General features: G+C 47.9%; 1 protein-coding gene across 1 annotated transcript in view; it reads right to left on the bottom strand.

Moving 5' to 3' along the window:
• Positions 1–1,204: 1,204 nt before the first annotated feature.
• GALNT6 (polypeptide N-acetylgalactosaminyltransferase 6) overlaps positions 1,205–19,494 on the bottom strand; it is a 35,399-nt gene continuing 17,109 nt past the window's right edge. Inside the window, 8 exon segments of the mRNA XM_066353916.1 lie at positions 1,205–2,774; positions 3,732–3,884; positions 4,945–5,046; positions 5,751–5,882; positions 6,417–6,617; positions 7,965–8,082; positions 12,046–12,280; positions 13,281–13,430. Of these exon segments, the coding sequence (XP_066210013.1) occupies positions 2,661–2,774; positions 3,732–3,884; positions 4,945–5,046; positions 5,751–5,882; positions 6,417–6,617; positions 7,965–8,082; positions 12,046–12,280; positions 13,281–13,430 (1,205 nt within the window). The 3' untranslated portion in view covers positions 1,205–2,660.

The raw sequence follows: 19,494 nt of genomic DNA, 5'->3' as shown, positions 1-19,494 counted from the left end.
ATTGGGCCAAAGAGCTGTTGGGTGATATTATAGACTATGAGGAATTGATTGAGATAAGTGGCAAATAATGCCTGATAAATGATTGCATGTTTAATGCAACCAAGAGTAAGGCTAGGATTACAGTTAGGGACTATGGATCCCTATGGCTTACCTGACTTATTAGCATGACATTCAAAGCCTTCTCAATTAGGCCCCAATCCCCTGCTCTATAGGGCTGACTTACCCAGTAGACACAGCAGGCACAGTACCTAGGGCCCACAATGCATTTAGGGGTCCCACAAAAATGTTTTTGTGTATTTTAAAATCAAAAGAAATAAAATGAATACCATAACCCTGGCTTATATTCATCTTTAAACCAATGCAGTAACAAAACAATTTTTTTGAGGGGGTGGATATGAGAAGTATCAACTCATAGATGCGGCACTTTAGTTGTTTGTTGATTACTTCTCATATGTGCCTTGACCCAGGGGCTCCAGCTGAGGCAGCTCAAACCAGCGACTTTGGGCTTCAAGCCAATGACCTTTGGCCTTAAGCCAGCGACCCCAGGATCATGGTGATGATCCACATTCAAGCTGGTGAGTCTGCGCTCAAGTGGGACCTGTGTCCCAAGTCGACACTCTACTCACTGCGCCACCAGTCAGGCATAAAACATAATTTTAAATCTTTTTTTAGGAAGGCAAAAGTGCCCATGCAAATCATAATGTGGCTCTGATCTAGCTTCTACATCCACTGCTCACTTACCCTGATGTCCTCTTCGTTTCCCAGATTCACTTGTACCTTTGTCCCTCTGTGACTCTTCATGTTAAATCATTTCTTGTCATTACTTACTGAGCCTTCCCATCCTTTGAGGTCTCAAGTCAAATGTCACCATCTTTGTGTGGCCTCCCAACTCCTTTAAATAGAAGAAATTGTTCTAACACATCTAAGTACATCTCTGAAATCTCCATGACTTGCTTGTGTCTTTGTTTCCCCAACTAGAGTGTGAGTTCCACAGGGAAAGAGCATATTATAACTCATATCTACATGTGCTTGATGCACAGTATGTAGGCTAGATTGGGGGCCAGAGGATGTTTAGGAACAAGAGTCAGTGGCTGTGACAGAATTTTTCAGATATGCATAGTTTTTCACAACCTGAATCAACTGGTTCTCCAAAGGGACCGGCTAAGGAACAATGTAGGGGGAGCAGGATTCCATGCAAACTTCCTTTACTGATGCCATAAAACCTTTATTTCCACTGGGATCTCAGGTCCAATCCTTTTCTCTTTCTGGAAAATACCATTACCCTTTCCCACTCCAGGCCATATCCTGGGAGAGGATATGTTGTCTTCTCCCTTTGGCTGGGTTCCTCCAGAATATGTCCTCTACACTGTAGACTCTACAGGGTCCTAAAGATGCTTCAGGGACCTAGGAGACCTCCTGCAGCATTCAGCTACTGGGAATGAGGCAGCTGTGGTCCCATGGCACCCTCACATGGTGATACCTGACAACCTCTACCAAAAGTCAGAAATCCTCCAGGAAGGAATTGTGAATCCATGTGTGGGGGGGTCTAACTTGCTTGGAAAAGAGCTGACATGCATGTCAGGTCTGCTCTACGTGGGATCTTCACGCAAGTATAGCAGACAAGGCCAGTCATGCAGTCATGTTTGACGATACACTGTCCCCGATTCCTCAGACTTCTCAGGGCTCTTGTTAGCCTTATCTGGGTCCTAGGCTCAGGGATGCCAGTGCCTTGCTGTGTGGCCTTGGGCAAATTACTTCACTTGTTTTCCCTTAGTTTTTCTTTTTTTGTTTTTTTCCTAAGTTAGAAGCAAGGAGGCAGTCAGACAGACTCCCGCATGCCCACCAGGGGAAGATGCTCTGCCCCCCCTGGGGTATTCCTCCGTTGCGGCTGGAGCCACTCTAATGCCTGAGGCGGAGGCCATGGAGCTGTCCTCAGCGCCCGGGCCAACTCTGCTCAATGGAGCCTTGGCTGTGGGAGGGGAAGAGAGAGACAGCGAGGAAGGAAAGGGGAAAGGGTGGAGAAGCAGATGGGAGCTTCTCTTGTGTGCCGACTGGGAATTGAACCCGGGACTCCTGCACGCCAGGCCAACACTCTACCACTGAGCCAACCGGCCAGGGCCGATGTTTTATTTTTTTTAAATGACCAGATTCCCTCTGTTACATCCGTCTAAGACTCATTCTTGACACTTGTCTTGGTCACGTGATACATTTATCCGTCCTACCCTAAAGGCTGGTCCGTGAAGATATTTTCTGACATTAAACCGGTCCGTGGCCCAAAAAAGGTGGGGGACCACTGCTCTAGATGACCAGGGATTCAGGACATGGCTGCAGAGGTACTTTTCTTGAATTCAACATTGCTGCCTTGGGCCTTATCCAGGAGCTTTTTCTGCTTTGGAAGCTTCTGTTTCTAAGACAGAAGGAAAGCTCAGGCCAAGTGTTATATGTTCTACAGTCTCTTCTATCAATGTGGAGAAAAGAAAATGGGCCCAATGCTGTTGCACGGAGTAGGAAAATCCTGCTGCCTTGATATCCAAAATTTGGTTTAGAACTTCATCTTTAAGGTGTACAGAGAAGCTGATGACTGGGTTCCAAAACATCAGGTTACCAAAAACACCTTTTCCTGAGAGGCTGTGGGAATTCCCACAGGGATGATCTGGGGCCTAGACAAAGAGCCAGTGCTGGTGGGGGTCATTGGGATTGCAGGAGGCCATGGCTGGCTTTTTGTCCTCAGACGTCAGGCAGGTACCAGATCCTGAGTTCCTCATAAGGTGGTCCTGAAAGATGACATAGCAAAGGGTCAACCTGGGCCTTGGTCCTATAACAGTGCTACCGAGGGCAATAAGTAGCACTGTTTTAGGTCCGGCATCGTGCCAGACATTCTGATGGGATGCATTCCTGAATTTCCACCTTAGTCTGGTGCCAATTACTCACCCCTAGCTTTAGTCTGAATGGCTGCAATAGAGCAGGGACCTTGGGCTAACTGAAAAATGCTTTCAGGGCCTGCCTCCGCCAGATGGTCATTCTGAATGACCTGGGCCACTGCTGCCTACTTCCTCTTTCTGCCTCGGATCATAGATTCCTCCCTTCCCTATTACCCCAAAGTAGGGCTTCACTTTCCCTACGCCAGGGACTGGGGATTGAGGTAGAGTAGGATGTGGAGGCCACTGGGGGTGCTACTTTAGGCTCAGTACCGGAGGAGTTACATTGTAAATCTTGAGGCAGTGTGATATAATAGGAAGAATCCGTGCTTTCAAGTCACACTTATCTGGGTCTGCATCTCAGGTCCACCACTTAACAGTGATGGGTCTTGGGCCAGTCACAAGCTTGCTGAGCTTCCATTGGCTTATCTATAGAAATAGGAACACCACCTACTTGGGAAGAGCCTCTGAAATATTAGTGAGTGCATAGTTTCGTGCCTGGCACAGAGGGCAGGCAGGCACCATGAGTGACTCTTCACTTTCATCTACTTAGGTTCAGTCTAAAAATACTTGAGTCATGACATAGCCGGCCACTGACCATAACCTCTGATCCTATCTTCACATCAGCCAGAACCAGTCTTCACCAAACATGACTCAAGCCCTGGAAACCTCGCCTGTAATCAAGCCCACACTCCATACTTTCTACACTGTCCTGATCCATTCCATAGTATCTCAGGCATAAGATGCAGAAAATATGGAGGGGGGCAGGGGTAACCTCAGGTTCTTGATACTGAGCTTTCTGGGATTACTTACCTGGGTCAATTCCCATTCCTCATCCTTGGGCACTTGGGTGTTTTTGCCAGTGAAGTGACAGCTCCTAAGGCCCAGAGTGCCAGCTCTAGCATGTAGACACAGCTGCTTTGCAACATTGTGGCGAAGGTCCCTCTGGGTTGTGTATTCAAAGTACTAGAAGTCAAGACAAGAGGTCTGAGGGACAGGCAGAGAGTTTGCCCACCACCTTCCAAAGCCATCTACCTTAAGATGCCAGCCACACGTGGTCTCCTGGTGAGGCAAGTGAGCAGGTGACAAGATCTGGTAATTCACGTGTCACCTTCAGTATTTTAAAAACCTTATATAGTTTATAGTGGGATTATATTTACCTAATTTTTAAATTTAATTAACACTTTAATTTAGCTTTGTTTTAAGCATTATCTGAGAAGTCATGTGTTTGATACACTAGTCTTTGTTGTTTTTGCTAATAGATTTCTAGTAAAATAAAAAGGTTCACCAACGTACCACCTAAAATCATTGTGCAGGTGAGTGGTACAGGGAACTGCTTAAGAATGACTTTGTCTTCATATACACATGCTGGCAGCCTATTTAGTGTCCCAAGCCACTCCTGTCCTTGTTCCAGTTATGGTTCAAGTGCTTCTTCCTTACGAAATGCTGGCCATTTAGGGAAGGTTGAGGGGCTGAGGTCAGGGAGGTTACCAGCTGCTCCTCAGAGAAAGCTGCAGCACTGTAAAGCACGGAGTTAATTTCCAGGATGCCAGGTGACTGAGATGTCAGGAGGTGTTTGTTTTGGGATCATGTTTTGGTGGATAAGAATGGTATTATCTGGGCAGAGGAAACACTGAAGATGAACTTGCATGTACGGCAGGGAAAGTGCCCAGAAATTTCCCATACTTACCCTAAAGCATCACTCAGCAGCTGGCATCCTCCAGCAAGCCTTCTCTGCTGAGCAGCCCCACCCGCCTTCCCTCTCTAGCACCCAGCTAACTGATGCCCAGGGCTCTCTGGATGTCCCTAATTCAGACTTCAGATTTTGTCTGTCTGTGTCAAGCATTCTTCCTCAGATGGGAGCTTTCTGAGGGCAGGGATTGTATTTCTTCCTTTCTGGATTTTCCCCAACCTAGTCCTTAGAAAAGGACTAAATTGAGCAGAGAAAGGGGACTCCTTAAGAGAGAGGAGGTGCCCGAAGACAAGGCTTCTCTTGGGCCTGCCTCAGTAGTGCTGGGCTGTGTACCTGGTTGCCGCCAAGGCCGTGGCAGGCATACATGATGAGGGGCTTCCCTCCACGGTTGTTCTCACCCACGTCCAGGCACTGGCCGATGCCGAGGTTCTTTATCTGCAGAATGGTGAGGAGACAGGGGAAGCAGGATAGCACAGTCAGGAGTTTTTTAGTTCGTGGTGTTGGGCCCAACTGGAATAAGTTTGCATGGCTGTTTCTCTGTGATTTTTTTCCTCTGTTCATTAACCCAGATGCCTGGAATTAATAGCAAAGTGAGGTGCAGAGCCCACAGACTGGCTAGGGCAGGCTGGGCAAGCTCGCAAGTTGCCAGGTCCCTGGGAGAAAGCAGTCAGCACACAGGGATTTCTTTACGAGTGACCTGGGAGAAAGCAGTCAGCACATGGGGATTTCTTTACGAGTGACCTGGGAGAAAGCAGTCAGCACACGGGGATTTCTTTACGAGTGTTGGCTCTCATAGTATGATTCCCCCAGACCATCAGCATCACCTAGGAATTGGTTAGAAATACAAATTTTCAGCATTTCTGACTTCAACCCAGTCCTATGGAATCAGCAGTCTGTGTTTTAATGCTCCTTCCTAATGATTCTGATGCAGGTAAGTGTTTGAGAACCACTCCTTATGAGTTTTTTCCCTCTTACAATGTTTAGCTATATCTATTGTAAAAGCCCCAAAGTCTTCCCTCTGGACAGAGAAATGTGGAGAGTAAAATTCAGTTCTCATTTGCCATCTCTCTGCAGGGTAAGTGATCCTGAACTTCTCTAGGGGATTCTGTGATGATGGCAAAATAGTTCTCAAGACTCACAGCTCCGTAGAAGGTGGGCTTCAGGTCAGGAACAAACATCTCTGGGTAGATGTTGTGCAGGAACCAGGAAAAATTATGACAGTGTAGTTGTTCCCTCAGCTGCAGTCGTTCCGAAATGTCACCGAAGGATTTCTGTCAACCAAGCCAACCCACTAAGGGTCAGTCCCACCAGCCTTGACCTTCTTGTCTGGGTTGAAGCAGTCCAGAGTTCCTGTGGTCACCTTCTCCAAGAATGGGTCTCAGACTCATTCTGCTCAGGACCTACTAGAGCTACTGACCCAGCCTCACATCCAATCCCAAACCCATCTTGGCTTTGGGACCTCTACCTACAGCCTCTTACTTCCTCATCTCCCTCACTTCCTAGTCAGCTTCCTCCCAGCCCCATTCTGAGCCTCTCAGAGCACAGCCAGTCCTCCTGGAAGACGTTCTTTCTCCAAATCTCTTTGCTCTTCCCCCATAAAAGATGCTGGGCTCTCTAGCCAGGAACAACAAAGCTCCTCTCCTCACTCTCTAGCTTCCATGGGCTCTGGCTCCCAGGGTCTAAGGTGTACAGGGAAGCACCAGGTGGTAGACATGGGTAGGCATCTACTATTCAGTCCCTGACAGGGGCTTGGGATCCTGTACTTCTCTTCATCCAGACACCTCCCGAGCACCATTTCCTCTCACCTCTCGCGCCATCTTGGCTGCCTGCTTATTCCTCCGGTAGAAAATCTCCTTGTAGCTGTCCATCCAGACCTCAGCCAGACGCACTTGGTTGCGAGCAATAACATTGATACCCTTGGGAAAGGTGTGGGGGCTTTTGGTACGGAACACGTGGCCTACCACAGAGCAGGGAATGATCTCCAGCTGGCCCCCACACTGCCATACCTGCCATAAGAGGATACAAAATGGAGCCTTCAGGGGTCTGGGTGTGACAATATCCCCCCAAACAGCTCTGTTTTATTTCGATAGTGTCAGACCCCTGGTCCAAGAATTCAAAGAAATGCTGCTCTCTCTCCTGGAAGAAAAGACATTGACCAGGCTTCTTCCTAGGCTATGACTACACAATCCCTAGCTCTCTGATATTGGTTCACTCTGACTTAAACAAACAGAAATTTGCAGGCTCTGGAATTACCAGGGCCTACGTAAGAGAAAGGACAGTTTGGCTAACTGTGTGTCCATACGTCTACTTTAAGAGCTCTGGTCACTTGGCTTTTTGACTCAAAAATGTGATTTTATCAGCTCACTCAGGTATTACTGGAAACTCAAGTTTCCTCAAATCAAGACAGACTTGTGACCCAATTAGAGCATCAGTGCATTAATTATAGCAAGGTTAGTCAACTGCAAGGTAGCCTGTGGTAGTCACCTGGACACTAGCTTCCTAGGAGAAACTGAACAGAGGTCAGAGGCTCATGGATGAGCCTAGAATCAGAACCCTAGGAGTTACAGGGCCTGAGCTGATGACAGTTCTGTTTAAGCCCTCCACTTGTGTCTTCTCTTTTTAGGTTTTAAATTAGGATGTATGTTGTTCATTTTAGTATAGCAGCAACAGAAATATATAAGCATAGTAACAGCAGGTATTAAAGATGTGCTTAATATGTGCCAGGCACTGTGAGAAGTGACTTCATAAATGAGCTCATTTACTTATGAATTACCTCTCCAATGGCATGGGGATTTGTATAGATTTCATGGAGAGGCAATCCTTTCTGCCTAACCTAATCCTGATTTACTTTATTCCTGGAATCCCTCAGAATTCTGGGGTCCACCAGAATTTGGGCCATTATCTTCTCCTATAGCATGAAGAACTTTCTGAGAATAGGGTAGGGAAACTCTAAAGACCACCAGAGCATGTGTCCTCTGACCTGGAAAGGGGAACCTGATTTGTCTAGAGAAAAGGATAGCGACTGCGTAGTGACCCCAGGGTCCTCTACCATTAAGCCCTTGACCAGGGTCTAATCCTTTTCCACAGACAGCATGAAAAATGTCACTAGTCCTCAGATGTCCAGTTCCTATTATCACTTTTATCCCTTCTCTCTGAGTTCTTCCCAGTTATCTGTTTCAAGTTGTCTAATCTGATTCCCAAAGCCTTACTGCCAGGGACAGGGGGGAGGGGAGCAGAGGAAAAGCAGACTCATGACAGGAAACCAGCCACCTTTTAAGATCAGTTCCAGTGTGATATCTCTGCTGTCCCCTGGGATATTGTGGTTCCCCCCTTGAAGCCCTCTTCATTCTCACCCGGAAGGACATTTCCACGTTCTCCCCTCCCCAGATCTCCATCTGATTATCATAGGTACCGATGTGCTCAAAGTAGGACTTGGAAATGGAGAAGAGGCCACCAGCAAACGTCGGGGATCTGGAGAGACAGAGGGAGAAGCATGTGCATCTTCTGGGGGGAAGAGGCGTGGGAGCCTGGCTTGGGAAGTTGTGGACTCACTGCTAATGCTTCCTAACCTACCCACACTCCCTTTCCCAGGATGTATAGCCCCTGGCTTGGGAAGTTGTGGACTCACTGCTAATGCTTCCTAACCTACCCACACTCCCTTTCCCAGGATGTATAGCCCCTGGCTTGGGAAGTCGTGGACTCACTGCTAATGCTTCCTAACCTACCCACACTCCCTTTCCCAGGATGTATAGCCCCTGGCTTGGGAAGTCGTGGACTCACTGCTAATGCTTCCTAACCTACCCACACTCCCTTTCCCAGGATGTATAGCCCCTGGCTTGGGAAGTCGTGGACTCACTGCTAATGCTTCCTAACCTACCCACACTCCCTTTCCCAGGATGTATAGCCCCTGGCTTGGGAAGTCGTGGACTCACTGCTAACGCCTCCTAACCTATCCACACTCCCTTTCCCAGGATGTATAGCCCCTCTTCCACTAACTTGTTCATTTAAGCAAATGTTTTTTGAGCTATTATGTCTTCTTTAACTTCTAGGAACCAAGTCAAAGAGAAATGTAATTATCGTTACCCTCTTCTAAAAGGCACCTATTCATTTATTCAACCAGGGATGTATTAAATGCCAGCCACCAGGGCCTGTGCTACATGTTAGGCATACAGAGATAAGACAGATCCCATTCTCTGAAAGCTCAGTCTAGTAGCAGAGGGTAAAGCTACCATCATTTGTTTACTTTTTCACAGCAAGGTTCCTGAAGCATAGTAGATACTCAGTTATTAGAAGCTATATGAAACAGTTTTTGAAATGGGATTCAAACTATGAATAAACTAGTATTATGAGCTGGACTGACCCCATTCTTTCAGGGTCCCTGGCCCTTCAGGGACTAGAAAGCCACAGTTTTAGTAGGAGCCCAGCCCGGGTGCTTAATACTGCATGAGCAACTAGCTTTGGAGAAAACCTGCTAGCAGCTTTAAACAGAGGAAACTCCTGGAAATAGAATAGGAAATGAGATGACATCAAGCTCAACTTGCACTAAAGGGAGCATTTGGAGGTTACAAAAAGATTCTGGCTTTCAGACAAAAGCTGGGAAGCACAGACCCTTATGAAGATAAATTAACAAAAACATATCATTCCTAGAATTTAGATCTTGTGTTGTTCTTAAGGGGGTTTGGGCTAAAGGTTGAAGGTGGGCTAAGGGCTGGGGGAGACTAGGGTGACTACCAGATACTTAATCAGTGTTGGCCTGGCCAGGCTCACTTGGATGGGGCTTTGCTGCCCCCTCTGTTGCTTCTTTATGTAGTACAAACAGGCAGAAAGACACTGACAATCTCTGCCAGTCCAGAACAAATCAAAGTGCCTTATAGAACATAGGGGCTCAGTCAGTGTTCATTGGACAGATCTGTCAAGGTGACTGCACAGGAGCCTGACCTTCTTGTTAACCTTGTGGCTTCTGCTGTTGCCCTGAAGTTGGCTCCTGCAGCTGCTTTCTGGGAGAAATTTCAACTGGGAAACCCTTATGTTCACACCAGCTTTTCTGTCACTTGTTCTAACCTAGGGTTTCTAAGCCAGGCCAAAGAAGGCCTGAAAAGGCTGAGAGAGTCTTGGAACTCCAGACAAGCACTTTATTATTTTTTTTCTCAATTTTTTTAAATTTTTTATTTTTATTGAATCCTGAGAGAGGAAGGCGGTAAGGTTGAGACAGAAACATCGATCTGTTTCTGTATGTGCCCCAGCTAAGGACTGAACTCGCCACCTGTGCATTGCAAGACAATACTCCAGCCAAGTGAGCCATCAAGCCAGGACATAAATTTTTTTTAAGATTTTATTTATTCATTTTAGAGAAGTGGGGAGAAAGAGAGAGAGAGAGAGAGAGAAGGGGGATAGAAGGGGGGAGGAGCAGGAAGCACCAACTCCCATATGTGCCTTGACTGGGCAAGCCCCAGACAAGCACTTTAGACCTAACCTACTTCTTCAGAGTCTCCCTGATGTGGGCTTGTCCCTTGGCTTTGAAAGGTCTCTCTGACCCAGAAAACACTGAAAAATTACCTCTTAGTATAAACTCTACACAGGGAACCTCACTGCAAACCCACAACCAATAGGCAACACCCTGTATTTCCTGGCCTTCTTCATAGGATCTTCTGGGTCATTTACCTCTTTACTTCTCATTCTCCTGTTAGCTTTCAGAGTGGAGGATGGAAGGGTACTGCCTGCAGGCCTCCCAGTGGGGTACCATGCATACTGCTGACAGCAAGCCACGCATGCCACCAGGGAGCAATTGCATCCCTCAAACACTGGACCAGTAAGCAAATTCATTTCTCAAACACTGAAGCTTTATCTTCCATCTGTATGGTTCTTGGACATTGGTGCCAGGAGCCCTGTCCCTTACTGTGCCACTGTGTGCCTGTCCTCAGTTTTGGGGGGGGGACTTTGCTGCTGTACATACCAAACAAAGAACATCTATGAAACAGGCAGATGGTCAATAGGGAGTTCTAATTTCTCCCCTCTACCTTCTCTTTTCACCTCTCTCTTTTAAATTTTTTTTATTTATTAATTTTTTTTTTTTTTTAGAGAGGAGAGAGAGAAAGAGAGAGAGAGAGAGAGAGAGAGAGAGGAGAGAGAGACGGGGGGAGGAGCTGGAAGCATCAACTCCCATATGTGCCTTGACCAGGCAAGCCCAGGGTTTTGAACCAGCGACCTCAGCATTTCCAGGTCGACACTTTATCCACTGTGCCACCACAGGTCAGGCCTTCACCTCTCTCTTTTTTGTTGCTTTTTCTCCTTCTAATGGAGACAGAGCAGCTACTGGCTGTTCAGGATCCACAGGACTACTTCCTGTGGCACCCATCTAAGCCCTCTCCACTGACTGGGCAGCATTTTCTTAGGATTTGAGCATGTGGAAGAGGAGGAACTCCCAATGCTCTCTTCCTTTAAAGCCTTCCCTGTACCCTCTACCTTTGCTTCCCTCCATCCGAGATAAATATTCAGTTAGCTCTGAAGTTTTCTGGCCAGTATAGGAAAACAATGACAGATAATCACAGGATACTCTAAAAGTCACTCCCCAACTCTGTTTGGCTGAATCATCTGTCAAAATTAACTTATGATCTCTAACAACATACAGGCAATCGGAGAGGGAAGGACAGGGTATGAGGGGAAGGTTAACCCAGGTGGGCATTAAACAATGGGTAAATTTTTATGCCTCTACCCTATAGCTCAGGGGTTGGCAAACTATGGCCCACAGGCCGAATCTGGCCTGGCTTTATATAAGAATGATTTTTACATTTTAAAAGGATTATTTAAAAGAAACACAAACAAAGGATATTATGTAAAAGACTGTATGTAGCTGGCAAACCTGAAATATTTACTATTTGATCCTTTACCAGAAAAGTTCAGGGCAACTGCAACAAACTGCACACTACAGAGCACTTGTCTATATTATTTTCAAAGAGAGTGACCCAGGAGCACACGCCACCTCCTATTACAATGTATATTCCACAATGGCCATGACCTGTCTCTCAGCACCTCTGTAAGCACCAGTCACGGCCTTCTACATGCACGGAGGAATAGATGACATAAAACGTGTACAGCCCTTAGTCCAGTGCCTGGCACACAGTAAGTGGCAGATAAGAGAAAGCAGTCTAGTCCATGGTTAGGAGCATAGGCATTGGGTCAGACAGGTCAGGAAGAGTACCCCTGGTACAACTTTTGTTAGCTGCATGATCTGAGGCCAGTTGTTTATCAATAGCAACCTCAATGTTCTCCCCTGTACAGGTTAATCGTAGGGGATGAGGATTAAATAAAATATGTCAAGTGCTTGAGAGAGCACCTAATAAATGACCTGAGATGGCACAGATCCCTAGAACTGGGTGGGTCTGGAACCATGGAGGCCAGGTTGGTGGAGAAGGCTCACCAGGCTGTGGTCCTTACTTGATTGGGTAGGTCTCATCCTTGCGCCTCTGCTTTTCATGTGGAGGTAGAGTCTCCCAGCCGAAGGTCAGGCTCCAGTCAAAGTTGCCACGGCTATGGATTTTGCCCTTCTGGACGGGCTTGGAGAACTCAAACGTGTTAAGGTCAATGGTGACAATGTCTGGGCTCACCACCGCTGTCTCATCCTCGGTGATGCGAGCTATGAGGGGCTCTAGCCAGCCATGGAAGCACTCACCTGCAGGCTCAGACCATGAGATAGCTGTCAGCTAAGCCCATGCCCCAGGCCAGCGGGGACACCCAAGAAGACAAGAGAACTATCCAGCCATTTCCTAGCTAAAGGCAGAGAAACAGAGGTAGCTGTACAGAGTACAGGGAGATTTCCTGCGAACCTCCTACCTTCCCCTCCCCCCACCTAAAGATGCAGGCAGCTTTGGAGGGGAGAATGGAGGCCTCGAGGGAGTAAACATGGTCAACTCAAATGATCCAAAAGCACAGGGAAGGCCCTGGATGGGATCCCAGCCTACCCACGGAATCAGCCCTCCCTACCCAAATGTGGATTTTAGAAGCAGGTGTCCCCTCTCCCAGGAATATCAGCATCTCAAGCTGCAGCTCCAATTGTAGAATAACAATTTCTTCCATTTGCCTAGCCCTTTGATATTTCCAATTAACTATATATTTATTTGGCCCTCAGAGTATTAAGTGTTGGTAAGGTTGGTACCCTCTTCGCATCTCACAAATGAGGACATTGAGGCTTTGCTAATGGCAGAGCCAGAATGCAAACCCAATTCTTCTGATTCCAGGTCTAGGGCTTTACCCAATATATGCCACTGCTTTTAGGGAAGTTATTTTTTTCTGGCAATGGTGGGAGGTGTTTTAGTTTGGGGCGAGAGGGAGGCCTTTTTGGCTCCAGGTGGCCCTACAGGAAAGCTCCACACAAATGAGTTTCCAGTGGTAACAGGAGGCCTCTCTGAGGTGTTGAGTTCAGAATGAGGTACAGATCAGGGAGAGGGGAATTTCTGGGGCTCCAGAGCACACTCCCAGCAACTGTAGGATGACCAATTTGTTTTAGGGCTGTGTTTGCCTCTTGATAAAACATCCTTGGGATTGGGATGCGTAAGGGCTAGAAGAAGTGAAGAGAATCTCAAGCCTCCTTCAATCCTGAACAGAGCAGGAAGGGTCGTTGGCTATGCTGAGCTGCCAGGGCGGAGGGGTGCCAGGCCAGCACACTTACTCACAGTGGGCATCCAGGAAGGTGAGCACCTCTGCCTGTGCCACGCTGGCTCCCAGCAGTCGAGCAGTGATCAACCCCTTCCGCTTCTCCTGCCGCACCACCCTCACAATCTGCAGCTGCTTCACATACTGCTCCAGTTGCTCCTTTAAATACTCTGGAAGGAAGTGTGGTTGTCAGCTTACCACTTTGTTGCAAACCTAAGCTCCCGTTGGCACCAAGCCCTGGTGCTCTCAGGCCTCCAGCAGGCCTGAATTTTTAACCCTTCCATACTTATTGCACTAAGCAATTCCATGGAAGCAGCTGGTAGGGACAGGGTGAAAGAAGGAAGTCCTGCATGTGGCCAGGCACACCCTGCCACCCCAAGCCCACCTTGCAAGGACACGGGCTCTACACTGTTGATCCTGTGCCTGTTTACCTATGCACCTTCTCCAAATCCAAGACAGGAGCTCAGAGTTGTGTTTCTTTGGTCTAAATCAAGTATACACTTCCAACAAACTCTCTTGAGATGCTTCTCCTGGTCTCTGCACCTGGTTAGCTACCATCTTTCAGAACTGTGATTCCAACCCCCTCTCCTTTCCACACCTAGTGGTTGTGACAGCTGTCTCTGTGTCTGACTCCCAGGCTCCTCAGAATAAGTCTGCCAGGTAGAACACACAAATGTTGATTTTTTTACTTGCTGGATCAGCAGCAAGAAATCATACTCTAATATTTTTTTTATTACTTCCTCTGCACGTGGAATTTTTTAAGAAATGAAAAGATGCTGCGCAGCTTTTTAATTAAATTTAAAACGTGTACCAAGTGCCTCTCATTGGCCAGGCACAGTGATGAGCCTGGCCACAGAGGGAACAGGTAATCAGCGACCTGCCAGAGGTAATGCAGGGGCAACCATCCTGAATTTGGGGGTGGGGAAAGCTTTGTGAAGGGAGGGGTAGCTCTGCTGAGATCTTCAGTTCCTTCTGAGTGAGGGCTTACTTCATAACCTTTTCTTCAGTCTGAAATCCTCAGAGCATTAAAAATAGCTCTATTCTGAAGCAATTCATCTTGAAACATTCCAAATTTTACTTATGTTTTCTTAACTGTGATTTTGGTTTACCCATGCCATTGTTCTGTTCCTGACTATGCAGAATGGAGCTGCTTATAGTTTCCGAAGTGGAGGTGAAGGTCAGGTGTGACAGATGACTGTGTCCTTTCTTTTTCGAGCTGTGGGATCAGCCCTTGCTCTGAGCACAATGCTATACAAACTGTGGGGTCTGAAATCAACGTGGGTGGGGGTGATCTCTTTCTCTCTCACACACACACCCACACAGTGCCCAACTACTTGAGAACCTACTACGTGCCAATCACTGAAGTAGGTGCTTTCATGTTGAGTTTATTTGACATTTTCTATGAAGATCAAAAGACTATAAAATAGGGAGTACTGTCCCCAGTGATTATACAGTAAGTCAAAATAAGCCTCTTTTGGCAGCTTCAGCCGAGTACTTGCTTAGCAATCACCTGCTAATTCACTGCCCAGGTGCCAGATACTACTCTGGGCAGGGAGGGGCCTGGTCTGGGTCCTGCCTTTAAGGAGCTCCCAGACTCATAATCCAACTACAACCCCAAGTGCTGGCCCTAACAGGAAGGAGGGAAGAAGCCCAACCAAGAGCCTCACCTTCTCAGTATGGCTGACATTTCCCCTGAGAACTCGCTTAACTGTGTTCACAGGAAGTTCTGGTGACGGAGATAACTCAAGGACTAAACATCACAGGAAGTGGGTTTTGTGGTAAGAGACTACAGAGCACTGAGTTGTGAACCTCAGGGGGGCCTGAGCTCTACAAGGCCCTTCTCCCATAGCTTCCTTTCCAGCTCAGGTGGCTAGGCTGGACCTGGGGGTTCTGAGCATGAGGGCAGGCCCTTCTAGGAAAGCGAGACAACTCCTCTAAGTTATGCCCCTCCTGACAGTCTTGCTGTCACACCCCTGGACCCACTGGACACAGGCAACAGAGACATGCATGGCAGAGCTGAGCATGGATACCAACATGCCTATCCATACTGTCTTATGTATGGACAATAATTTAACTCCCCACCACCAAACCCAGCTTCATTCCTCATGACTGGAGTCTGTAAGACTCCCATGACCCCCAGCACACGTGCCGTAGTCTCATCAATATGCAGATGGCTCCTAGGTCTCCTTTCCTGGCCTTGCCATCTTTACTTGGGTGTCTAAAAGGAACACAAACCAAATTTCGGATTTCCTCCTAAGCTGCACCCCAGGCTCCCATGTCAGGACACAGTACCTGCATCAACCCATCTACTCTAACCTAGGAGTCATGCTGGATTCTCCCTTTTCTCATCCTTTACAATTAGTCTATCTGTAAGTACTTCCAATTCGCTCTCTTGGTTCCCACTATCACTTTAGCAATAATGTCTTAACTGGTCTCTGGGTCTCTATACCACTCTTCCCAACCTATTGTTGACACAGCAGCCACAGTGGGCAGCAGAGTTATCTTGTAAAACTAAATCAGATCATGTCACTACAATGATATAAAATGGCACTTATATCCAAACAATATGGTGGTTCCTCAAAATATTAATAGAGGCACAGGAATCTAAACCTGATCCAAAAACACTCCTGGAATGCCTTATCCGAAATCTCTCCCTCCCTAAAGAAAAAGAAACTTGTTCTTCTCCACTGTGGCCAGGCCACAGAATCCACTGGATAACCAGACCAGGTGGCCTCCTGAAGGGACTTTCAACTTTAACACCCTCACCAATTATTACCACAAAACTGGGAACTGGTTGGAGATCCCTTACGTTCAGGGCTTCTAGTATTCGCTCTACCGTCCAAATCTCTATGCCGCCTGCTCCACAGTGCAGGCCCTTTTTTTTTTTTTTTGTATTTTTCTGAAGCTGGAAATAGGGAGAGACAGTCAGACAGACTCCCACATGTGCCCGACCGGGATCCACCCAGCACGCCCACCAGGGGCGACGCTCTGCCCACCAGAGGGCAATGCTCTGCCCCTCCAGGGCGTTGCTCTGCCGTGACCAGAGCCACTCTAGCGCCTGGGGCAGAGGCCAAGGAGCCATCCCCAGCACCTGGGCCATCTTTGCTCCAATGGAGCCTTGGCTGCGGGAGGGGAAGAGAGAGACAGAGAGGAAGGAGGGGGTGGGGGTGGAGAAGCAAATGGGCACTTCTCCTATGTGCCCTGGCCGGGAATCGAACCCAGGTCCCCCGCACGCCAGGCTGACGCTCTACCGCTGAGCCAACCAGCCAGCCCTGCAGGCCCTTTTTTGCCAGAGAAACCTCACCTAAACCCTCCACTCCTGATCTTTCCTTCTCAGTCGACCCCCAACTCTTCCCCTCTTGCAGGGCTCTCTCTGTCCTATCAGGCTCCTCCACTCCCTTTGCAGGATCCTGTTTCTCATTCACCTGCAAATACCAGTCTTTCTTTCTCCTCCCCTGCTGGCCAGGGGCCCCTCCCTTCTCCTCTGTGTTCTTAAGCCCCTCCCCCATCAGGCCACCCTCCACCAGCCATTGGCCCTCACTCTGGTTTACAGGGCTCCTGATCCCATGGCCCAGCCCAGTCTTCTTGCATGAAGCCCTGGCCCAGTAGCTCAGTTGGTTGCAGCATTGTCCTGATATGCCAAGGTTGCAGGTTTGATCCCCAGTCATGGCATATACAAGAATCAATTAACCAATGAGTGCATAAGTAAGTGGAACAAATTAATGCTTCTCTCTCTTTCTCTCTCTCTCTACCTGTCCCTCCCTCCCTCTCCCTTTCCCCCTTCCTCTATCTCTAAAAATTAATTTAAAAAATTAAACATAGAATTACTACATGGGCCTAACCAGGCAGTGGCACAGTGGATAGAGCATCGGACTGGGATGTGGAAAACCAAGGTTTGAGACCCCGAGGTCACCAGCTTGAGCACGGGCTCATCTGGTATGAGCAAAAAGCTCACCAGCTTGGACCCAAGGTCGCTGGCTCAGGCAAGGGGTTACTCTGTCTGCTGAAGGCCCACAATCAAGGCACACGAGAAAGCAATCAATGAACAACTAAGGTGTCGCAAAGAAAAACTGATGATTGATGCTTCTCATCTCTCTCCGTTCCTGTCTGTCTGTCCCTATCTATCCCTCTCTGACTCTTGCGCCGTCTCTAAAAAAAAAAAATTACCACATGGTCCAGCAATTCCATCTCTGGGTCTATACTCAAAAGAAGTGAAAGCAAGGACTCAAACAAATATTTATACACTGATATTGAGGGTAGCATTATCCACAATTTCCAAAATGCAGAAATAACGCCAGTGTCCATGGATAAATGCACAGATGAACAAATCCAGTTTTGACCCTGGCCGGTTGGCTCAGTGGTAGAGCGTCAGCCTGGTGTGCAGAAGTCCTGGGTTCATTTCCCGGCCAGGGCACATAGAAGAAGCGCCCATCTGCTTCTCCACCCCTCCCCCTCTCCTTCCTCTCTGTCTCTCTCTTCCCCTCTCGCAGCCAAGGCTCCATTGGAGCAAAGATGGCCCGGGCGCTGGGGATGGCTCCTTGGCCTCTGCCCCAGGCGCTAGAGTGGCTCTGGTCGCAACAGAGCGACGCCCCGGAGGGGCAGAGCATCGCCCCCTGGTGGGCAGAGCATCGCCCCTGGTGGGCGTGCTGGGTGGATCCCGGTCGGGCGCATGCAGGAGTCTGTCTGTCTCTCCCCGTTTCCAGCTTCAGGAAAAAAAAAAAATACAAAAAAAAAAAAACACAAAACAAATCCAGTTTATACAATGAAATATCCAGCTAGTCCAAAGTGCTCCCCAAATATCTCCTTCCTGGGTTTCACACAGTGCATTTCATGACTTTGGGGCTGTCCTTTCTCTCCTTTCCTTTGTCTGCTGATCCTTCTACCTTTCCTTCCTACAGTGCCCCTTCCTGGTCAGCCCCACCTCCTTACTCTTCCTCCATCTGTAAAGAACTTACTAAGTAAGGGTCCTGTTCACTTCTCCACTCTGCTGGTCCTGGGTATGTGTCTGATTTTTCCCATTCATCTAGCAAATTCTCACAGGAGGGAGGCCTAGGCTCAGTCTAACTTCTGACATGGAGGTTCCCTGTTTGGGACACAACAGACCAATGGATGTGGGGGGCCAGTTTTCATAACCTTGGAGAGTGTGCCAGACCAGCAGTAGACCTGGCATCAGACCTGGCCACACAGGAGTACCACCTGTGCCCACAGTTCAGACTCTGAGGTAGGTAAGAAGTTGTTCTCCAACCTGCCCCTGCACCTCTTTCCTCCACCCCAGCATCAAATGTCTGTACACCCGTGGTCAGAGAGCACTGCCAAGGACCTCAATTGGAGGACAGAGAGCATGGACATTGTATTTCAGCAGAGACACAGCTGTTGTCTGTGTGTGTGTAATGAGAGCCAGTTAACCTGATCAAATGGCCAATTGTGTGGAAAATTTATCCTGCTATGGACTGCAGAGACTTCTGACCAGGGATCTGAGTTTTGTCCTTTTCCCCACTGAACTAAACATTGCCAAAAGTATCTCAGGAGTCTAAAAGCCCTCATAGTAGGGTTGTTTGTTCTAGGGTCCACAAACTCCCTGGAATTACATGCAGAAATGTGGGTATATGCACATTGTTGTAGTAATTCTGCACTATTATAGGGAGAGGGGCAAAGCCTTTAACAGATTCTCAAAGGAAGCCAGGCCCCAGAAAACTAAGAATGACAAATTTAGGATTTGGAGGCAGATGATTCCAAGATGCTGGAATTGGCCCTAAGAGAGAGTCCAGGGGACAACCAGAGAGAATGCCTGCTTGGGGCAGCTACTTTGGAGGGGCTGTAAGGGCTACTGCAAAGTCCACTCTCCTAGACACAGGCTGCTATGCCCTTTAGATGCTGCCCGTGCCAGCCTGGCATTATGTTACTGTCTAGCCTCGTCAGAGGCGTTGCCCTTGTACCTTATTATAGACTCAAAAAATTCTGGTGACAAGTAGAAACAGTTTAGAATTTCCACCCCATGTGATTCGAAGGAAGAAGCATCTGAAGGATGGGTAGCATAGGGTTGAGGGAGGTTTATCAGAGATCCCAGTTTTAGAGGAAGAGCAGCTTACACACTTGCTACCCATTCCACACAACCATTCCATCGCTACAAGGGACCACTCCCTAGCCCCTCCCATCTCTGCCAAACTCTTTGCCTCTCCTTTTCTAGAAGCCTAATCTTATGCTCCTTGTCTACCAGGCTCTCTCACCACATCC

This window comes from Saccopteryx leptura, chromosome 1, assembly GCF_036850995.1.
Source record: "Saccopteryx leptura isolate mSacLep1 chromosome 1, mSacLep1_pri_phased_curated, whole genome shotgun sequence".
NCBI lineage: Eukaryota > Metazoa > Chordata > Mammalia > Chiroptera > Emballonuridae > Saccopteryx > Saccopteryx leptura.
The sequence above is the reverse complement of the archived record's forward strand: the minus strand, read 5'-3'. Positions and strand labels throughout refer to the sequence as shown.